The following is a 14,398-nucleotide window of genomic DNA, read 5'->3' as shown; positions in this document are numbered from 1 at the left end:
TATATTCCTTGCATTAGATCTAGATTGAAGGGAGAGAGAGCGAAAATACGTGGACCAGGTGTATACTTGCCCCCCTGTGGACCCGAGTCAGACACACTGATTTTTTTTTTTTTTTTTTTTTCCCGAAAGAATTTCTGTATCTATTTTCAACTACGGGGTGCCAATGTAACCTTTGGCAAAAGGACTAAATCACTTGAACTAATACCAAAAGGTCCTGCAGGGGAAAGGTCTCTACTCGGTCTGTGTACTTCGTCAATACAATTCTTCCAAGCGAGAGCCTGCAGCTCCCCCGATCGGGATCCCTTGCAGTCTGGAACGTGGGTGTAGCAGTGAGTAAGGCGTTTGGGGCGCGAGGCTTTTTTAGCCCCGAATGTTGCAAGTGGATGGCGTTATTGTTTATTATCCTTTCCCCCGGGCTTACCAAGTCCCAATACTGACGATAGTGGCTTTGCTGGTTATTCTGAATCCGCTTACGGCAACATAGAGAACAGGTGCATATCCCCAATTAGACCATGCCGTATACACTCGGTTCATATTGCGGTTATAGGCTCTTGCTCCAGTCATGCATCGACATCAGCGCAGGTATACGAGCCTCGTGAGGCGTTTATCATTCATGGGGTACACCGACTGATTCGCCTATAGCACCGACCCCCGGGGCTACTTGCTCCATGCTCACCTCTGACCTCTCACCTCTACTATAGGAGCTCTGGTGATGACTGCGCGTGGCACGGATATCCGAGAGCTGGGGTCTGCATCAGTAAGGTGTGGCGAGCTAGGACGGGTTGAACCAACATCTGCCGCGCAGTTCAGGCACTACCGCAGTGAGGGTGTCAGTGGCGGTGTCGATCATTCATAGTGATCGTGATCGGAAAGCTAATTTAAGTGTTTTGACACCATCATGCCTTGGATGACTTTGGAGATTTGATTTTGTTCAAGCCACTGAAGAAAATCCTGCTTCCGTCATACCCAAGCTGAGGTCATCGCTTTCATACTTCTGATATATCGGTCTATCCGAGTATACGGAGTACAAGGGTAGATACTTCGGAGGAATACTCATTTTAAAGTCGTACTATTGGATGTTGTAAGGCACTAATTCGATACCCGAAATTTGAATATAAACACCTCTCACGTACGAAATACATCACGTAACGTAATCTTGATGTGTACAGATGTAAGCCACTAGCGATCGCTACTGCAAGGGTCATCAAGGGATGCGGGCCCAATTGAATGCCGCGACCTGTCGACTTGGCGTTTTTATATATACACTCGATATCCGGATAAAAATATGGGTCTAAAGTAAAATAAGCGGAAAGGGGTACGAAAGATCACATTCCTCCGATCGACTTGTGTATACAACATATCCAGTTGCGTCAAAAACATGGGCACATGTGGTGTATGTGCTTTGTATTAGAAAGTTATTGCTTTTTTCCTCACATCCTCTGTTCTTTTCATCTGAATTCCGCACTCGTATAAGCCTACTGATCTGGAAGATACGGAGTAAGTACGGGGTACTTTTGTGCCTCTCACTAGTCAAGACGCGAAGCCAACACGTCCAATGTACCAATAAGGATATGAGATTTTCCGGAAGATCCACACGGCAAAGGCCGAGATCAGGGAAAATCCAATGGCTAAACGAACTAGTTGACACTTATGACGGGCTAGCCCTAGCTCCCGTCCGGCGGTACGAACTCAGACAATGATGGAGACACTCAGGTTAATTTCATTGTCACCGGATCGATCATTTTTATGTCTGCACGCTTTGAGCCCCATGAGGACATTTATGCTCAAACCCATCAAAGATATAGGGAGTTATGAAGTACAAATATGGGATTGTTTCTCCGCTGCAGGATTATTTGGAATCTACTGCACATGTGAGCACTGATGTACATTAGTGGGGAGTATCATGGCCTGGATTCGCCACCCATCAACCACGCTTACAAGACAAGGGGAAAAGTGGAAAAAGCCAAAAACAAAAAAAAAAACTGTTGACCCTAGTCAATTCGGTATCTCGGGGACAGCTTGCTCGTCAGGCACTGTAGGTACAGATCCCGACTCATGCATATTGGCTGAGCGCCCGCCACGCGAACTACCACGTCTTGGAGGCATGCAGATCCCAGGCTAGTCAGGCCCAATTGAAATCAGGAATACCGATGACAGCCGAAACTCCGAAAGGATTCAATGTGGGCCACGCCAAACTACAGAAGTTTGGGTAAAAAGAACGATTGGCCCGGATGGATCGACACCCTACCGCCACTACCGAGTCAGTAGAAGCAAAAAAAAAAAAAAAAACGCCATCACTACAGGAGGCGTTTGTTGATTACTTGATTTTGAAGGATTATAATTGTGACGAACATTCGTCAAAACCGGTTGGAATCAGTATCTCATGGTTTTTCTCCTATCCCAAATCTTTCACCGTCTCTTAACTTCTGCGGTGAAGTAGAGTTTGATATGAATCTTATAAGTTTGCAGTAAAGTGAAAATAAGAATAGGGATATATTAAATTAGATTAAAAAACAATAACAACGAACTGTATGACAAGCCCAAAGCGGCAGATCTCCTATACAGATCGAGGCTTTCTCACCCTCACATGAGCGCAAAGTTATTTTTGCCCTAACTCGACACGGGGCTTGGATTTCACCTCGTTATTGCACATCTGGTGAGAATTTCATTTCTGCAAGGTGACACAACTACCTCGTGTTGCTCGGGGTTTACTTGAGGTTTCCTTGCGTCCGGTAAATAGATTGACTGCCAATGGCATCCCCCACATCCCCAAGGGGGAAGGGGAAAAAAAAGCCATCCGCAATTTGCCTGAATCAAGACCACTGTAAATGACTGAAGTGGAGTGATAAAATTAGAGACCAATCTCCCAAGGTCTTATAGTCAAGAAAAAGAAAAGAAAAGAAATCAAAATAGAAGAGAAGAAAAAAAAGAAAATACACAAAAATGACCGAAAATAGATGCAGCTGAATGGATCCATACATCTCTAGCCCGCGTCTGGATGAGCTCACAGGGCATTGCCAGTGATAACATTGTAAGATGGTTGCATCGAGTGTTTTATTCATGTCCACCTTAATGCAGCGCACCAGTAACAAGCCCATCAGCGTTCGGGGTCGTTCTCCTAAATGTAGTGGGCTCCTGCCGAGAGGGATAGAGATCCTCATTTAGCCCTAAGTACCTTTTGTTTTGATGATCGAGTACTCAGTCTAATTGTTATTAAGTCACTTTCTGATGCATCTGATCTAAACCAAAAAGCGGCAAGCTCCCCAAAAGTCATGCACGCTCTTTGAATCATACACTCTTTTGAATTCTAATTCCCCGGGTCGCTCGTTCTGCAGTCTTTCTTCTCTTCAACCATCTTCTGTCCTCAGGTGGTTCAAGGTTAGACATGACATCCTCTCGCTCTTCAGGGCCTTTGTGCCGCGATCTAGATAATACTCTACGTATCGATGCTGGACCATGTCGGGGAGGATTCGACTTTTCTCTTTTGTTCGAGGAGACCATCCTCCAAATCTTACCTATTATCTTAATGTTAATCGTTATTCCTGTTCGTCTGTGGCATCTTTCGCAAAGACGAACCAAAGTTGTGGGGTCATGGTTGGTTCTCATCAAGCTTGTAAGTCGACAGTGTTGCTCGGCTTTGCTTCCTGCAGTTCGCATGCAACCCCCACCCCCCTGATCTTTGGAATTGATTCGAATTTGGAATCCTGTCTGATGACAATTCTCTAATTAGGCAGCTTGGTTGGCACAACTGGGTCTTCAAATTGCACAAACAGCTTTATGGGCAATTCCGGCAGCCGACAGCACCAAAGCGTCGGTTCCGGCCAATGTGATCCTCACAGTCGGCGTACTCGCTCTCGTTCTGCTTTCATATGCAGAGCACACGCGCTCTGTGCGACCCTCCTTCTGGTTGAACACCTACCTCTTCTGCAGCCTGCTTTTCGATATTGCTCATTCCAGAACGCTATGGCTTCGCAGTGTGGACCCCTTCAATGATGTTCTGGCCATCATTGCTACCACAGCAGTGGGTGTCAAATCAATTTTGTTCGTGCTCGAGGCTGTGGAGAAGAGACATATTCTCAAATCGGAATATGCGGGTTACCCCCCCTGAAGCGACTGCAGGTTTCTATAACCGGGCCGTATTCTGGTGGCTGAACCCTCTGTTCAAGATCGGCTTCACAGGCGTCCTGCGGGTATCAGATCTCTCTTCATTGGATAAGGAATTGAGCTCAGAGCGCTTGTTAGCTCGGTTTGACCAGAAATGGAGCAAAGGTAACTACCTCTGCTCGGCTACACACGGTTTTGCTTACTTTTTGCTAATATTTATTCAGTGGCAACTAAATCACCCAACACCCTCCAATGGGAGTCATTGGAAGCTGTCAAGTGGCCTCTACTTGCAGGTGTTCCTGCCAGAGCTTGTGTCGTGGCATTCAACTTTTGCCAGCCTTTGCTTCTGGAGAGATCGCTCTCTTTCTTCAATTCGCCCGTCAATGAGGGTACCCAAAACATTGGATATGGACTCATTGGAGCCTATGTCTTGGTTTACGGGGGACTGGCCGTTTCAATGGGCCAGTACCAGCATCTTACATACCGCGGGATTACCATGGTCCGAGGTGTACTTGTCACAATGCTATACAAGAAAGCCACCTGTCTGAGCCTCGGGGAGACTGATCCGGCGAACTCGCTCACTTTGATGAGTGCAGATGTCGAGCGCATCACACAAGGATGGCAGACCATCCATGAGATCTGGGCGAACTCAGCTGAGATTTCTTTGGCTATCTACCTCCTCAAGATCCAACTTGGGATCTCCTGTGTTGTTCCCGTTTGCGTTGCTGTCTTCGCTTTGGTCGGATCTCTAGTCGGCATGTCTTTTGTGGTTGCACGACAAGCCAACTGGCTGGAAGCTATCGAGAAGCGAATTTCCTCTACTTCCGGGATGCTGGGCTCAATCAAGGGAGTCAAAATGCTTGGCTTACAAAATATCTTCATGAAGTTCATTCACGGTCTTCGGATCAGCGAGCTGGATATCTCTAAGAAGTTCCGTACCCTTCTGGTTTACAACATGGCATTTGCCTGGTTGACCCGCGTGTTTGCTCCGATCTTCACCTTCGGTGTATATGTCGGTATCTCCAGCGAGCCTTTGAGTGTCTCTCGGGCTTTCACCTCTTTGTCCTTGTTCTCGCTGTTGGCAGACCCTCTCATGACCTTGGTAATGGCACTCATGTCGTTCGCTGGTGCTGTTGGATCTTTCCAGCGAATCCAACAGTTCTTGGACAAAGAGGACCACACCGATCGCCGTGGTAGCTCCTCGCAGACTTTGTTCCTCGATGATCTCGCCGAAAAAAGACCACTGTCCAAGGCTAAGGATCTTGAGTTGTCATCCATCAACTCGGACTCTGTCGAATCGCTCAAGCGCACTAGTGGTGTGTCTTCTACAAATGCTGTCGTCGTTCAAGGTGGAAGCTTTGGATGGGAAGCTAACAAGGATCCAATCCTCAATGACATTACCATTACCATCCCACAAGGCAGCTTCACTGTTATCATCGGGCCGTCTGGATGTGGCAAGTCCACTTTGCTCAAGGCTCTTCTTGGGGAAATCCCCTGCTCTGGTGGCAAGGTTGCACTGGCCTCTCCCAGCGTTGCATATTGTGATCAAACGCCATGGCACATGAATGGCACTATCAAAGACAGCATCGTTGCGATGTCTGACTATGATGCTCAATGGTATGCCTCTGTAATTCGGGCTTGCGCTCTGGAAGAAGACCTCGCACAGTTCCCTCGTGGGGATGCTGCTGTTATCGGAAGCAAAGGCATCGCCCTCAGTGGCGGTCAAAGCCAACGTATCGCACTTGCAAGGGCAGTCTACGCTCGGAGAAAGATCATAATCCTCGATGATGCTCTCAGCGGTCTGGATGCTACCACTGAGAATCACATCTTCCACAGCCTTCTCGGCCCCAGAGGACTTCTGAGGGCGACTGAGTCTTCTGTTATCATTACTTCATCTTCTGTCAAGCGCCTTCCCTATTCCGATCACATCATTGTGTTGGAGCCAGGTGGTCGGATTTCCGAACAGGGAACCTTTGCTTCCCTGAACAAAACTGGTGGATATGTGTCAAGCTTCGGACTCAGTCTGCCTGATTGGGAATACAAGCCAAAGCGATTCTCCGACTCTCCCAGTTACAGCAGTATGGACACTATCCAGAACAAGGAGGAGGTTCCAGTCGAGGAGCCCGAGCATCTCGACCGCGGTGGCGATCTCGGAATCTACACATACTACATCAACACGATCGGATGGATCCCTGTAATTATTTTCATGGTCGCAATGGCCGGCTTCGTGTTCTGCATCTCTTTCCCCAGCATCTGGGTGAAATGGTGGGCCCAGTCCGACACAGAACATCACAAACAGGAGATTGGCCACTATCTCGGTATCTACGCGATGCTTGGCTGTATCGCCATGCTCGCACTGATTGTCGGCTCCTGCCAAATGATCATCACCATGGTCCCAAAGTCTGGCGAGAGCTTCCACCGCAAGCTGCTTACCACTGTCCTGGCCGCTCCGATGCTGTTCTTTTCTACCACCGACAGCGGTTCAATCCTCAACAGGTTCAGTCAAGACTTGCAACTCATCGACATGGAGCTCCCTGTCGCCGCGATCAACACTGTTGTTACATTTTTCCTCTGTCTGGCGCAGATGGCTCTCATTGGAGTTTCCTCCAAATACGCAGCTATCTCTTTCCCGATCGTGCTCGGTATCTTGTTCCTCATTCAGAAGATGTACCTGCGCACCTCGCGCCAGCTTCGTTACTTGGATATCGAGGCCAAGGCTCCGCTGTACTCGCACTTCACAGACTGTCTTCAAGGACTTGTGACCTTGCGAGCCTTTGGATGGCAACATGCCATGGAAAAGAAAAACATTGCTCTCCTAGACCACTCGCAACGACCATTCTACTTCATGTTCGCTATCCAGCGCTGGCTCACCCTGTCGCTGGACATGGTCGTAGCCGGAATCGCTGTCCTTCTGATCGTGCTGGTCGTTGCCTTGCGTGGATCAACCCTCAGTGCAGGCTACGTGGGTGTTGCCTTACTGAACGTTATTCAGTTCAGTCAGAGCATCAAGCTCCTGGTGACATTCTGGACTAACTTGGAGACACACATCGGTTCCATTCAGCGCATCAAAGACTTTACATCAACTGTCGAGTCGGAGGACAAGCCTGGTGAAGACCAAGATGTGCCCCCTAACTGGCCCTCCAAGGGTGCAGTTGCCTTCAACTCTATCTCTGCGGCTTACAGACCCTCCGACCTAGTTCTCAACGATGTCTCTCTCACTGTCGAGGCAGGCGAGAAAGTCGGCATCTGCGGACGCACCGGCAGGTAAGAACACAGTCTCCAATTCAATTTCCTACTCTATTCTAACAGAGAAAAATCAACAGTGGAAAAACCTCCATGATCATGAGCATCTTCCGAATGATGGAACTAACCAGCGGCACCATCACCGTGGACGGGGTTGACATCAGTCGACTCCCCCGACGAGAGATCCGCTCTCGCATCAACGGCGTATCACAAGACTCCCTGCTCTTCCAAGGCAGCGTCCGATCGAACGCCGATCCAACAGGGACCCGCACGGACAAGGACATCTTGGCAGCTCTCAAGAGCGTCCAGCTCCTCCCTGCAATCCAAGAAAAGGGCACTTTAGACACAGAAGTCGACGAGATCCACCTGTCTCACGGCCAAAAACAACTCTTCTGCCTTGCGCGGGCCCTTCTTCGCCCCGGCAACATCCTCATTTTGGATGAAGCAACTAGCAAGTAAGTCACTCTCCTCGCTTCGACCCACTTCGTTATTTCCCCCTGCATCAGGTCTCACCCAAGTGCGGATAAGTTTCCTGAGTTTTGCGATCTATACAATCCACACCCCCTTGCTCAAAATTAAATCTAACCTTTTTTTAGCATCGATACCAAAACAGATGAGATCATGCAGCGCGTCATCAGAGAGAAATTCTGTAATCACACCATCATCGCTGTGGCCCACAAACTTGACACAATTCTCGACTTTGATCGTATTATCGTCTTGGATGCTGGTCGCATTGTTGAGAATGGGGCCCCGTATGAGCTTCTCGCCGAGCCCAAGTCGCATTTCAGCCAACTTTATGCGAGTGCCATGGCGACGGAGGAGTCATATTGATTTCTCTCTTTTTTTGGTTTTCTTGTTTTTTGGAGGTTTTGAGGCTTTTTGGGTTCGGTTGTCTGATTGATTTTGCACCTGCACAGGTTGGAGCGTCTGGTTACTTTTCTTTTGGCGTGACAATCTCTCACATTCCCTTTTTCGAGGTACATATCGACAACATACTTGTTTTTTTGCGCCTGGACTGGTCGGCGTTATATATTGCTCTTATGATTCTTGTTCTTGTGACTTTTTTGGATTCGGTGATGATTTTATGCTTTTCTTCACTCTTTTTGAATATTATTATGCCTTGTTGGGCATTATACACCACTCCTTTCTATAACGCTTGAGTCTTGATCCATACGCTTTGCCTTGATGAACTAGAGTATGATTTTTTAACTGCAACTTCCGTTGAGTCTCCTAGCTATTGCGAATCTCTGTAGTAAATCGAAGACTGGTTGCATTGGTTTTTATTCATCTGCGCTATACCCTACACAGGGTGGGAAAGATACACGATGACTTGATATCTTTTTTCGGCGGGATCAAATAATCATAGGCAAAATATATATGCAGTGAGCTTGAATAGCCAAACATTTGCTCTCCTCCAATTTACTTAAAAAAGCACGGTGTTTGAACGATTACTCCGTATACAATTGCTAGATATATATATATCATACAACCTACATCCATTTAGAAAGTTGAACGTTGTTGCTCAACAAGATCATTTGATTTGATTAACATTTACCTAGATCTATACAGGTATTCTCGAAATTATTATCTACCACCGTATCTTGACTAGTACTGGGTTAAACCTGCTGAATCTCTCAATGGCATCTGAAAGGGCAGTACATCAGTTTATTACCACCAGTGTGCCACTTCGAAATTCACATCGTAAATTTTGACACGTTTCTAGTAGATACCCTCTTATCTCTCTCCGTAGACTTGAACGTACCCATTTTCGTTGTGGCTTGTATTTCTCTTGTTGGAGTAGAGGCTTTTGTGGAGATCATGTGGCCTCTGCGGCCCCCAGTTATCTTCAGACCTCCCAGTTTCTTCTCTCCGATACATCTAGCTCTCACAATATGAGCGTATTAAAGCTCTCTTTACATCAAGATGGACAGGAAAGCCCGCTAAGATTGACGAGGTGCTTGTTGTGACCTCCTATATGCCCCCAGTAACTTGCAGAAGAAAACGCACACCAAATATTCGAATGAATATTGGACATTGCGTTGGGGCCGAGAGAATCACACCCGGCTACCTTGCTAGCGTAACAACGGAGACCGCTGAAGTTATACATTATGGGGGCCATTACGATGATATACGGTATTTCTAATTTTAGTGCCGGAATTCATGTGTCGAAAATACTCTGCGCATAGTGCATGATCCCGAGAATGAGGCCACAATGATATGTTCATAAGAGACGAAATACGCTATCTAGTCAAATTATAGTAGCAGACAAGGAAACCCTCCATATAATATGCCCAAATTGGTTGTACATTTCTTCCTAGAGACATCTATCTCATTCGCACCCATCTAATTGACCATGAGAGGAGCCTTTATACAACATAGTGTGAGATGGAAGTTCCCAAGGTCAAGTCCCCGGAAATCAAGCTAGTATTTCTATCCATACCAGAATGGAAAAAAAAAGTAAAACCTATTGTGCACCCCATCCGATTATGGACTACCCTAGCAAAAAAGAAATGAAAACACCCATGTCACCATACATTGGAACAAAAAAGATCAAATTCGAGGTAGGCCATGGCAATCCCCAAGGCCAAAATGCAAAAGAGTCAGAGACAAGTCCTCCGCAGAAGCCCTAACTACAGGACCATCGTTTCATCATTATCCACATCCTTCACCTCATCAAGACCGAATTCCCAGTCACCGCGCTCAATCCTGCTGACGCGGTCGAGCTCAGACTGGAATTCGCGACGCAGATGCTCGAGCGTGACGATGATACGTCGCTTAAGTAAATTATTGGTCGCAGGGACTTCAAAGGACACGATGCTGTTCCGTCGTTCGATGGCGGAAGATTTGCTGCTGCCTCTGCGGTGGGCGGGTGCGAAAGCCACAGCATTGGATGATCGCCGCTTGTCTCCGAGGGTTGTAGGGGAGGCGGGGGAGGCGTCCTCCATGGTGACGTTTCCGTCTTCATCGGCTTGTGTACTTGAGCGTCTGTCATGGGGAGAAACCGGAGCCGCACTGATGGGAGGTCCGTTCTCGACGAGGATGTATGCTTCACTTTTGTCGACGCAAGCGAGGAGGTTGATTAGGGACAACAACTCGTGGCGGATTTCTTTGCTTTCAGTATCATCTTCCTCAACTGGTGACCGAGCTGCATCTTCCGCTTCCCTGCTTTTGAGGGTAAGAGCTGATGACGGTGCATCTCGTGCTTTGCGGAGGCGCTGCACGTTGCGGTAAGCAATTTCGGCGGCGCCGCGGTAGTCACTGCGGGCGATGCGATAGGCCTGCAGGATGCGGGTGTAGTCTGGCGTGTCTGGGAAGTTTTTGTTGTCCGCATCCAACCAGGAGACATTGGTGGTCTGTTTGCGAGTCAGGTGAACCAGGATCTCGTCAATGAAAGATGCGATGTTGGGTACGAGTGCGGTGGGGAACCGGAGGATCTGCTTAAGACCAGCAGTGCCGGGCCCGGAGACTGCTAGGATAGTGGAGATGAGTTCGGTAAGCTCGGTTCGTTGTAATTTGAGATCCTGTAGCCTAGCGAGAGCGGAGTATGCCTTGTCAAACTGGCAAGTCTTGAGCGCTCCAGTGAACAGACGAGACAATAGGTCGTCGCGTACGGTCGGGTATTCGGCGTCTTGCTCGGCCCAAATTTCAGAGTCGAGGGCCTGCAGCGCCAGGCTGGCAAAGTCCGCGACATGAGAGTATGAGCGCTCTTTTTCAAAAATTGAAAGGATGTGCTGGTAATATTTCGCAAGACCGTTGTGGAAGCAGTCAACATCGAGGAGGTCTAAAAGCTCTGCTGACATGTCGGAAAGATTGCCCATTGGTTTACCGCAAGCTGCATCTAGGTTAGCCATTACATCAACAAGCGAAATCAGTTATACGCACAGAGCAGGTAAGCTGCCTTCCGGAAGTAGATTGCTGCGGTATCGAATTCCGACATGGCCACATGCAAGCGACCCTTGACATACGTTGACCAGGAGGTGCTTGCCTGGAAACGAAGGAAGTCCCATGCAAGATCGATGTTGTTCTTGGCAATCAGGTCACACTGGATGTGAGCGACTGCGTTTTGATAGTTCACCTCTCCCTCGCGGGTAATCCAGGCCACGACATCTCTGATTCCTAGAGTCAATGTGTAACTCTGTGGGGAGTCAATCGCTTGCTGAGGCTTGATATCAGTAACAAACAGATCCTCCAGAATGGTCGCAGTTCGCTGGCTGTTGGTCTTCGAGCTGTCCTTCAGTGGATATCTCTGCGTTGGGTCGACACGGGACTTGCTTGCGTTGTCGGGGCATTTGCGGACATTTGAGCTAAGCCAGGCCATCATCTCATATTCACGTAGGAGATCAACAAGCATTGAGAAAAGGTCGGACGCATCGAAATCAGACTTGCTCGTTTGCTCCCATTCGCCATCCACGAATGTCACTAGGATTAGAAGATCGAAAAAGATTTGACGAGAGATGGAGATAGTCTCCTGCGCACCACTGACAAGAACTCGAGCCCCAAAACAGGTTGAAGCAAGTTCAGAGTCCTCTCCACAGAAGTGAAGGGAGGCGGTTTGAATAATGGCAAGGAAGGCATCCATGGACAAGCAGTCAGTTCTCATGTATTCACTTAGGGCCGCCTCTAGGCTGTCAAATGATTTGTTGGAAATTTGATTGACAAAGTCGGAGCGCTCTCGGAAGTTCTCCATACGGTCCAGGATCGACGAAGAAGGCTCAGAAAAGATTTCGGCCTGCAGAGCAGCTCGGCACGCTCCTTCAAGCTCGGGCGAGAATCTTTTTCGGAAATCGGATGCCACTTTCAACAATCCAGAGGCTGTTTCGAAGTCCGGGCCCAGCTCCCTTGAAACATTGCGATGTCTCCAGCGGTCCACCATCTTCGGCACTCCATCACTGAGTTCGGAGCTGGAATTGTGCAGGAATAATTCAGTGATGCTGCATTCCCGCACCACAGCGCATGAGTCTGACAGAACGAGCCATGGCATGTCGGTGTATGAGTCGTAGGCGAGAGAGATTGGTTCGAACCGGCGTTTGTTGAGATCTTCCGCAACTTGCCAGAACTGACGCCACTTTGAATCTGTATCTGAAGTATACCGGGAGTAGTCCATTTCATCATCGGCAAATCTCCGAAGAGAGACTGCTGATGCTATTGTGGAGCAGAGTCGTTCCGCCAAAGGCAAACTCTTTTTCAGCCCTCCAGATGAAGCCGACGATAGTGGTTTGATGGCTTCCTGATAAACGGCCAGAGCAGTCTCAAGAACTTCCGGCAGATATCTGTTCGGCTGCAGGAGATACTGTAGCCATTTTTCGGTGGGGTCCACCACATCATCTAAGACCAAAGGTGGCGGCGATTCTTGTCGGTGAGTTTCAAACGTTGTCGAGACCCAGTTGGAGGCCCAATCTGTAACAAGGGTTTGGAGGTTGAAATGAAGGGTGTAGAGTTGGTAAAGACCGTGGTTTCTCCAGAGCACCCACAACTCCATTCCCTTGCCTTCTTCCCGGGATTTGACCTGGAAATCAGCGATGTTCCAGAACATGTTACCCGTGGCATCCGGGTCTACAGGTCGGAAGACATCATCTGGGAAGAGTTCCTCAATAATGAGTTCGGACGTCAGGCCACCCTTGACAGCCCAAAACTTGAACTTGCCGTCCTCGAATGGCGAATATGTGACAACATAGAAGCGATGTCCACCATCCATGGCTCGCTCGGCGTTGAAGACGCGCATGAATGATGTTTCGGCAGGGTTGAGGGTATACGATACTAGATCTGGATCCTGAAGCGAGCGTCCCAGGAGATCCTTTGTGGCTGCCAGCTTGTTTGTTGCGAGATTCCAAATCTTAAGAGTGTGGTTCAAACAAATCGCAAAGACGTACGTCTCGTCGGAGGTAGTGGCAATGGCATTTGCGACATTTAAATCAAGGTTGCGTCCGTCGTGTTTGATCGAGGAGGGTGCGTTCCATTTAACGAGACCTCGAATCGAAGAGCCCCATGTTCGTTCGTCGAAGGTGAGAGGGGACCAGTGGGAACCTGATTTCAGAAACAGTTAATAAAATCAGTGTCGCTAACGTAGCAAGACTAAGAAAAACCACTCACCATCGTCGCCAGCTCTCCGGGTCAGCCGCAGCAAGGCGCCATTGTCGAGAGAGATGAACAACTCCAGGGGACTGCTTGCGTGTAGTCGGTGGGGGTTCGAGAAGGCCAAGGGGGCAGGGAGGCACGTCTTGCACCAGTCCCTCACATTTTCATCGATTGAGGAGGTCCTGCGGAAGAATTCAGGGCGTAGAGATAGGGTGTGAAGTTCCTTGGAGGCGGTGATCACAAAGACATTGATAATTTCGTGATCCTCGGAGTCGGACAAATCAACTCCAAAGGGGAGAATCTGCTCCTCGAAATCCAGTCGCAGGGTCACATTGTATTCGTAAACTTCCGTCCCACCCTTTGTCAGGTCCGCGCACTGGATCTCCAGCACTCTGTTGTCATTGATGACCCTCCACAAGAACGTCCTCGGGTACACCCTGCGCTTTCGGAAGTAGATTTTACCCTGTGTCGCGAGGTGGCGTCTGGCGAATTCATCTTCATCTTTGGCGATTGGAAGTTCCTGGTCGGAGGTGGATGAGATCGAAAAGCGTGGACGACGGACCGCGGTGTCTTGAGTCGGGATCTGGATGTTGGCGATCGTGGTCGGCGAGTAGGGCCTGAGGTCGACCCTTGAGTCTTTGTAAATTTTCGCCATGATCGATTGACGTGTGTCAACTTAACACTCCATGGCCGGGGAAGTAGAAAGGTTGGAAGATCGAAGGGCGGGAAGCTGGAGCTCTCAAAAAACAGAAGTCTTGGCGCGATGGGCCTGAGATTGATGGCTCTCGCGACGTTTGTGTTTTACTCTATAGATTTTATTATTGTACTATGACTTATTCAATTGAGAATAAAGAGAAATTTATGCGTTCTAAACTCGCTGCTATCAAAAAAAGAAAAAAGATCCCCCTCAAGCGCTGAGATGCCAACAGGGCCCTTTTAACCCACATAAACAGCTCTTGAATGTAATGCTCATTAA

At 48.4% G+C, this 14,398-nt stretch overlaps 2 protein-coding genes across 2 annotated transcripts; one reads left to right on the top strand and one right to left on the bottom strand.

The window, feature by feature from the left end:
• Positions 1-3,526: 3,526 nt before the first annotated feature.
• abcB (uncharacterized protein) lies at positions 3,527-8,178 on the top strand (the record flags this gene model as incomplete). Its single annotated transcript, XM_056679640.1, has 6 exons — positions 3,527-3,613; positions 3,731-4,094; positions 4,120-4,269; positions 4,329-7,368; positions 7,428-7,802; positions 7,944-8,178. The coding sequence occupies 6 exons, from the start codon at positions 3,527-3,529 to the stop codon at positions 8,176-8,178; spliced, it is 4,251 nt and encodes a 1,416-aa protein (XP_056530012.1).
• A 1,799-nt stretch (positions 8,179-9,977) lies between these two features.
• Positions 9,978-14,077, bottom strand: N7500_008495 (nucleoporin Nup120/160; the record flags this gene model as incomplete). Its single annotated transcript, XM_056679639.1, has 3 exons — positions 9,978-11,179; positions 11,230-13,371; positions 13,438-14,077. The coding sequence occupies 3 exons, from the start codon at positions 14,075-14,077 to the stop codon at positions 9,978-9,980; spliced, it is 3,984 nt and encodes a 1,327-aa protein (XP_056530011.1).
• Between the last annotated feature and the right edge of the window lie 321 nt (positions 14,078-14,398).

This window comes from Penicillium coprophilum, assembly GCF_028826855.1.
Source record: "Penicillium coprophilum strain IBT 35676 chromosome Unknown utg000005l_segment0_segment0, whole genome shotgun sequence".
In the NCBI taxonomy this organism is placed as follows: domain Eukaryota; kingdom Fungi; phylum Ascomycota; class Eurotiomycetes; order Eurotiales; family Aspergillaceae; genus Penicillium; species Penicillium coprophilum.
The sequence above is the reverse complement of the archived record's forward strand: the minus strand, read 5'-3'. Positions and strand labels throughout refer to the sequence as shown.